The sequence below is a fragment of the Rosa chinensis genome, chromosome 5, assembly GCF_002994745.2.
Source record: "Rosa chinensis cultivar Old Blush chromosome 5, RchiOBHm-V2, whole genome shotgun sequence".
Lineage (NCBI taxonomy): Eukaryota > Viridiplantae > Streptophyta > Magnoliopsida > Rosales > Rosaceae > Rosa > Rosa chinensis.
In genome coordinates this window covers 47,064,402-47,070,643 of record NC_037092.1, presented here as the reverse complement: position 1 = coordinate 47,070,643, position 6,242 = coordinate 47,064,402, and the positions used below count along the sequence as shown (strand labels likewise).

The 6,242-nt window shown below is 38.1% G+C and overlaps 1 protein-coding gene across 1 annotated transcript; it reads left to right on the top strand.

The window, feature by feature from the left end:
- Positions 1-2,163: 2,163 nt before the first annotated feature.
- LOC112166431 (beta-glucosidase BoGH3B) lies at positions 2,164-5,805 on the top strand. Its single transcript, XM_024303278.2, has 9 exons — positions 2,164-2,587; positions 2,679-2,883; positions 2,963-3,053; positions 3,148-3,293; positions 3,807-4,050; positions 4,176-4,280; positions 4,438-4,620; positions 4,707-4,911; positions 5,157-5,805. Exons 1-9 carry the CDS (start codon positions 2,368-2,370, stop codon positions 5,642-5,644), a joined length of 1,887 nt encoding a protein of 628 aa, XP_024159046.1. The 5' UTR covers positions 2,164-2,367; the 3' UTR covers positions 5,645-5,805.
- The last annotated feature ends 437 nt before the right edge of the window (positions 5,806-6,242 follow it).

The following is a 6,242-nucleotide window of genomic DNA, read 5'->3' as shown; positions in this document are numbered from 1 at the left end:
GGGAGGATTCGGGGACAAATGGGGAATAAGGATGGAGATCCCTAATCCCCTATATCTAAGATTGGGGATGGGGCGGGAATGGTATTGTGATCCTTATCCCCAAACCCGCCCCAATAATATATATATATATATATATATTTATATATTTTAATATTATATATATATATATTGATTTATATTAGTTATTTTTTTATAATATAAATCACAAATATTTACATTTACTACTTTACTTTAATGACTACACTTTTACAATATAAAAAGGCACCATATAAACCCTAACTTCATAAACAACAACCCAACCGTTCCTATTGTTCTCTCTAACCTTAACTAAATTATGATTTATGAATTTAATCATGTTATAATTTTATTTGTTGTAGATTTTGATTTAAAAAAAGGCAATATGTGAAAAAATTATTTTATTTATTAAATTCTTATTGGGGATTTGGGGCAGATTTGGAGGCCTAGTCCCCAATGGAGATGGGGTCGGGGAATCCCCAATATAAATATATTGGGGATTGGGGTGGAGATAGAGGTAGAGAATGACTCTGCGGATGGGGAACCCGCCCCATTGCCATCCCTAAGAAGATTGTCTCCATTGTTCAAGAAGAGGATAAGGATGAAAACCAAGTTGGAGAATGTAATTGATTGTGGAGAGGCTGTTGTCATGCCTGGCTTGATTGATGGGTAAAATATGTTAAAGTTAATATCTAATCTATCCATACATTCAACTCTATAAACAATTTTGCAACTTTACCTTTTTTTTAATTTATTTTTTATTTTTTATATAAAAACCAACTTAACTTTTATACACTATTACAGTTAAATTAATCAACCATAAATCCGCAGCAAAGCGTGGGCACGTTACCTAGTGAATTTTCTCATTCAAAAAAAAAAAAAAACGTAGTGTATTTTCTATAATAATATTACATTAATAACAAGTTTAGACTTTAAACTTGAGAGCCTTACTCTTTGATGCTGTGAACTCAGGATGCTCTTGTGACTTCCATATCTAAGAGCAATTTCACTCGTTGGGTCACCAGGTCACCCACTATTCACTACTTTTTAGTGTTAATTTCACTCTCTGGGTCACGGGCACAATGTATTTTGTGCCCTGTGTCACCCTGTACAGTGTTCTGGGTCACCATGGTGACCTGCACAGTGTATTTCATGCCTTGGGTCACGGACACAGTGTATTTCGTGACCCAGAAAATGAAAATATACACTAAAAAATAGTGAATAGTAGGTGACCTGGTGACCCAATGAATGAACTTGTTCTAATGCAGTTGTCTTCTTATAAAAATATAAAAAAATTAATAAAGGTTTAGGCTCTTAGACGCGTGGGGTTTAATAAAAAACCATATAATAAGACTGAGGATACAACGGTAATATTCTAAAGGGCTGACTAATTCAAATTTAGCATTTGATTTGAATCAAGATGTTCCCCACGTTTGGCTTTATGGCATTGTCATACGTGCCGATTCCATCTTTTTTAAGCAAACGGCTTCACTCTCCACCTTTTTTAATGGTCCAATTGACAAATCCTCATCGTCAATGCTCAATGCATGCCCACCAAAATAAAAGTCCTATAATTCATGATAGTTACTTTTACATGCATAATCGATACCAGACTCTTTGATCTGCACCAGCAATTGTTTTCTTAGAAAAAAAGTGTAAATTCTTGTTTGTATTTTGGTTTGCTTGTCTTCCACCATTTTTTCTTATACAAAAACAGAACCAAAATGGGCAATGACCGATTAAAAATAGGAGCCAAACCGTTTTTGGATTTTATACGCTGAACCATCCTCTTTGTATTCATGCATCTATGTAAAGTCCAAGGGAAATAGACACACTTCACAGTTCACACAATAAAGGGTTTTATTTTCAACAACTTGTACACTTAATTAAGTTGATTAGATCTAATATATAATCTAATTCGTAGACAAACTCAATGTATTGATAGACTAATCTGCCCTACTTTTTGACTTACTCTACGACGGAAAAAAACTAGCGGCATGAGGGATTGTTGAGTCTTGGGCGTTCATACAATATTACATTAGTACCTAATCCTCTGCTTTCTAAGCAATAAGCACATGAATGTGAGATTACACGAAAAGAGACCCTCAAGTAATATCATAATGTTGGTAGATAAGAAGGGAGCCCTGTTTCAGTCTTTCTATAAGTAGCACCCTCTCCTCCTCACTCTTCTCTGCCCAAGGGAGAGACAGTACTAGCTTCACTCTCCACTCTCTCTGAGCTCAATTCAGCTCCAAGTTTCCTCATAAAGAGAGAGTCTTTTGCTCTCTCCTACATTCTCTGTTTTTCTATTTATTTCAATCCAGAACCACTTGAGAGCTTGTTTGTTCTAAAATGGCAAGATTTTCCATACCCATACTGGGTTTGCTACTCTTGTGCTGCTTGTCAGCTCTTACAGAGGCCACGTACTCGAAATACAAAGACCCAAAACAGCCAGTGCATGCTCGAATCAGAGACCTCATGAAGCGGATGACCCTGGCCGAGAAGATTGGCCAAATGGTCCAGATCGAGCGAGAGGTTGCTACCCCTGATGTCATGACCAAGTATTTCATAGGTAAACCAGTTCAGTTCAGCAGTGTGTTTACCAATGCTTACTACCCATTTTGTGCTATTCAAGTTACCAGGGGTGTTGTTGGGTTTTGCAGGAAGTGTGCTTAGTGGTGGTGGCAGTGTGCCGGCTCCAAAAGCATCAGCTGAAACATGGGTCAATCTTGTCAATGGAATCCAAAAGGGATCTCTATCCACCCGTCTCGGGATTCCTATGATTTATGGGATTGACGCTGTCCACGGCCACAACAATGTCTATAGTGCTACCGTTTTCCCTCATAATGTTGGATTGGGAGCCACCAGGCAAGTCTTCCACTCTGGCCAAATGAAATGGTTTGATATTCGAGCTATGCTTGACTTGGGTTGTGCGTTTTTATTACAGAGATCCTGCGCTTGTCAAGAGAATCGGAGAGGCGACTGCCCTTGAAGTCAGGGCAACAGGAATTCCTTATGTCTTTGCCCCATGTATTGCGGTAATTAAGCAGTCTTATACAATCCCATTTTACACGTTTTGAACCTAAGATGGAGTGAGAATTCAGCTAAAACTATCTACTACTTTTATTGCAGGTTTGCAGGGATCCAAGATGGGGTAGGTGCTACGAAAGCTACAGTGAGGACCATAAGATTGTCCAAGCAATGACTGAGATCATACCTGGTTTGCAAGGAGATATGCCTCCCAGTTTCCAAAAGGGTGCTCCTTATGTTGGTGGAAAGTAAGATTTCTGAGGAGAGCTTTGATTTATTTTTAAGTATATAACTGAACTGCTACTTTGAGCCACTTTGTTTAGGTTAATCAGGATGAATTATTATTTGACTCATGAAGTTCTTGTAGTTTCAGACAAGGACCGTTGCCGACTACAGGATGAATTATTATTTGACTCATGAAGTTCTTGTAGTTTCAGACAAGGCTGTCTTTGTTAAGTATAATAATAACATGGGCGGGTACTCAATAGTAGGCCCTGTATGCAAAATTGTGGTGTAGGCTAAAATTGATTAACAACTCTTCTAGCTTCACAAGTCCTTTGTATGTAATACATACAGTAGGCCTTAGAGGTGGCCCAGTTGGTTAGTTGATATAAAACATGAATAAATGAATATAACAACTGTGATCTAATTTACCCGAGTGTTGCTCAGACTATATTTGCTATACAGTAAGAGTTTTCTTTATTTAAACCTAATAAGGAAGGAGATTGTTGTTAAGTTGTTAACATTTATCATTTTGCTAGGGGAAAGGTTGCAGCCTGTGCTAAGCATTATCTAGGAGATGGTGGCACAACCAAGGGCATCAACGAGAACAACACTGTGATTGATTGGAATGGACTGCTTAGCATTCACATGCCCGCATACCTCAACTCCATCCTTAAGGGTGTTGCAACAGTTATGGTGTCTTACTCGAGTTGGAATGGAAAGAAAATGCATGCTAATCAAGACCTTGTAACAGGATATCTCAAGAACAAGCTCCGTTTCAGGGTAAAGAAAATCATTTTAAATGACTTGTTTAATAAACTGAATTTTTTGTTGACATGGTCTAGTCTAGTGAACTCGATTGTTATCAGTTTTGGGCATAACATGTTTGTTTTGGCTGCTGTTGCCAGGGTTTCGTCATTTCAGATTGGGAGGGCATTGACAGGATTACATCTCCTCCCAAGGCTAACTATTCATATTCAGTTCAAGCAGGAGTTGGTGCTGGAATAGACATGGTTAGTCTGAATTTTTGAAAGCTCTATGCTGTCTTGAAGTATAACTTCTGGTTGTGTTCTTTAAGCTATTGTCAACTGGCTACATAATAATACTACCTCAAGTCGAGACATTTAAGGTTCTTCTATTCAATTGCTAATGCATCTAGAATTGTTACAGATCATGGTCCCCTACAATTTTACCGAGTTCATTGATGACCTGACATTTCAAGTCAAGAATAATATCATCCCCATGAGCAGGATTGACGATGCTGTGAAGAGAATTTTGAGGGTTAAGTTTGTCATGGGCCTTTTTGAAAATCCCTTGGCTGATCTCAGCCTAGCTGACCAGCTAGGAAGCAAGGTATGTTTGTTTCAAATTTTCCATTATAAAATAATTTGATCATTTTTGTCTTGCTCATTCAAATCCTTCTTAATCAAATGCCACAGGAACATAGGGAATTGGCAAGGGAAGCTGTAAGAAAATCAATTGTTCTTCTAAAGAATGGAAAATCTGCAAACAAACCACTGCTTCCCCTATCCAAGAAAGCAGGAAAGATACTAATTGCAGGAAGTCATGCAGACAACTTGGGCTTTCAATGTGGAGGCTGGACGATCACATGGCAAGGCCTCGGTGGCAATAATCTTACAGTTGGTATGTCAAAGCAAATCATGAAGCATTCATCTTCTTTTTACTAATTGAACACTGGCCATATCTTACTGCAAAAAATATCTCAAGGAGTTTCACTTGAACACAGTGTCAGTATGTTGCCGTGGAATGCTATTAGGTACCATCTAGTAAACAAAAATCCCTGCAATGTATTTGCACATGTGGTATGCAGAGTCTCTAATATCACTTAGAATTTCGGTCCAAATACTAACTTAACTTTTCTGTAACAGGTACCACAATCCTCAATGCCGTCAAAACTACTGTTGATCCTACCACTCAAGTTGTCTACAACGAGAACCCTGATGCGAACTTTGTGAAGTCCAACAAATTCTCCTATGCTGTTGTTGTTGTGGGTGAGCCGCCATATGCTGAAACATTTGGAGATAGCTTGAATCTGACCATATCTGAACCTGGACTGAGCACAATCAACAATGTTTGTGGAGCTGTGAAATGTGTTGTGGTTGTTATTTCTGGCCGCCCTGTTGTGATCCAACCCTACCTTGCTAAAATTGACGCGCTTGCTGCGGCTTGGCTTCCGGGAACTGAAGGTCAAGGTGTTGCTGACGTTTTGTTTGGTGACTATGGATTCACCGGCAAGCTTGCACGTACATGGTTCAAATCAGTAGACCAGCTCCCGATGAATGTTGGTGATGCACATTATGACCCTCTATTTCCGTTTGGATTTGGTCTAACTACTAAGCCAACCAAGAATTTCTAAAACACAAATCCTGGGTTTGTATCTGCTCCTTGTCTTTGCTAATTCATGATTGACATTCCATTTCCCTAAGGAGCATAACATAATGTTGTATCATACTTGAGTGGTTGTTCAAGGAAATTAATCAGCAGTTCAGGACTGCCCTTCACGCCGATTATTTGAGACCTCGTTTGTCATGTCCTCATGTTTATTGTTTAACACTTCAAGTTCGGACTTTGATTTTAGAAATTTTACGGTGATGCAATAAAGATCAAACAAAAGTTCCAGAAAAAAAAAATGTCATAATAATCCTTGCAATTACAAAGAACCATAATATGATGAGTTCGCGAAAAGCAAATCACTAAAATAATGTTCAGGGTTTGTGTAACAATTTTCAGATTTGTGCGTCGTACAATAGTGTTGAATTCTCCTCCTACAGTAAGTTCAAAAAGAACGTTCATGCTGCTTTTTAACCTGGAAATAGTGTAAGTGGGAAATTGTCCAAAATAACAAAAGTAAATTTTTTTTTTGTCCTACAAAGTTAAACAATCTATGAATTTTCCATTAAGAACATGCTTTTTCTTTTCAATCAACTTTTTTCGATAATGAGAAAAGTGGTCAC

Bases quoted from the DNA above. Each gene is read 5' to 3' on its own strand.
- LOC112166431 (XM_024303278.2), top strand. From the start codon at position 2,368: ATGGCAAGATTTTCCATACCCATACTGGGTTTGCTACTCTTGTGCTGC. The intron at 4,051-4,175 runs GTAAAGAAAATC...TGCTGTTGCCAG, and splicing joins AGAACAAGCTCCGTTTCAGG to GGTTTCGTCATTTCAGATTG. The intron at 4,912-5,156 runs GTATGTCAAAGC...TTTCTGTAACAG, and splicing joins TGGCAATAATCTTACAGTTG to GTACCACAATCCTCAATGCC.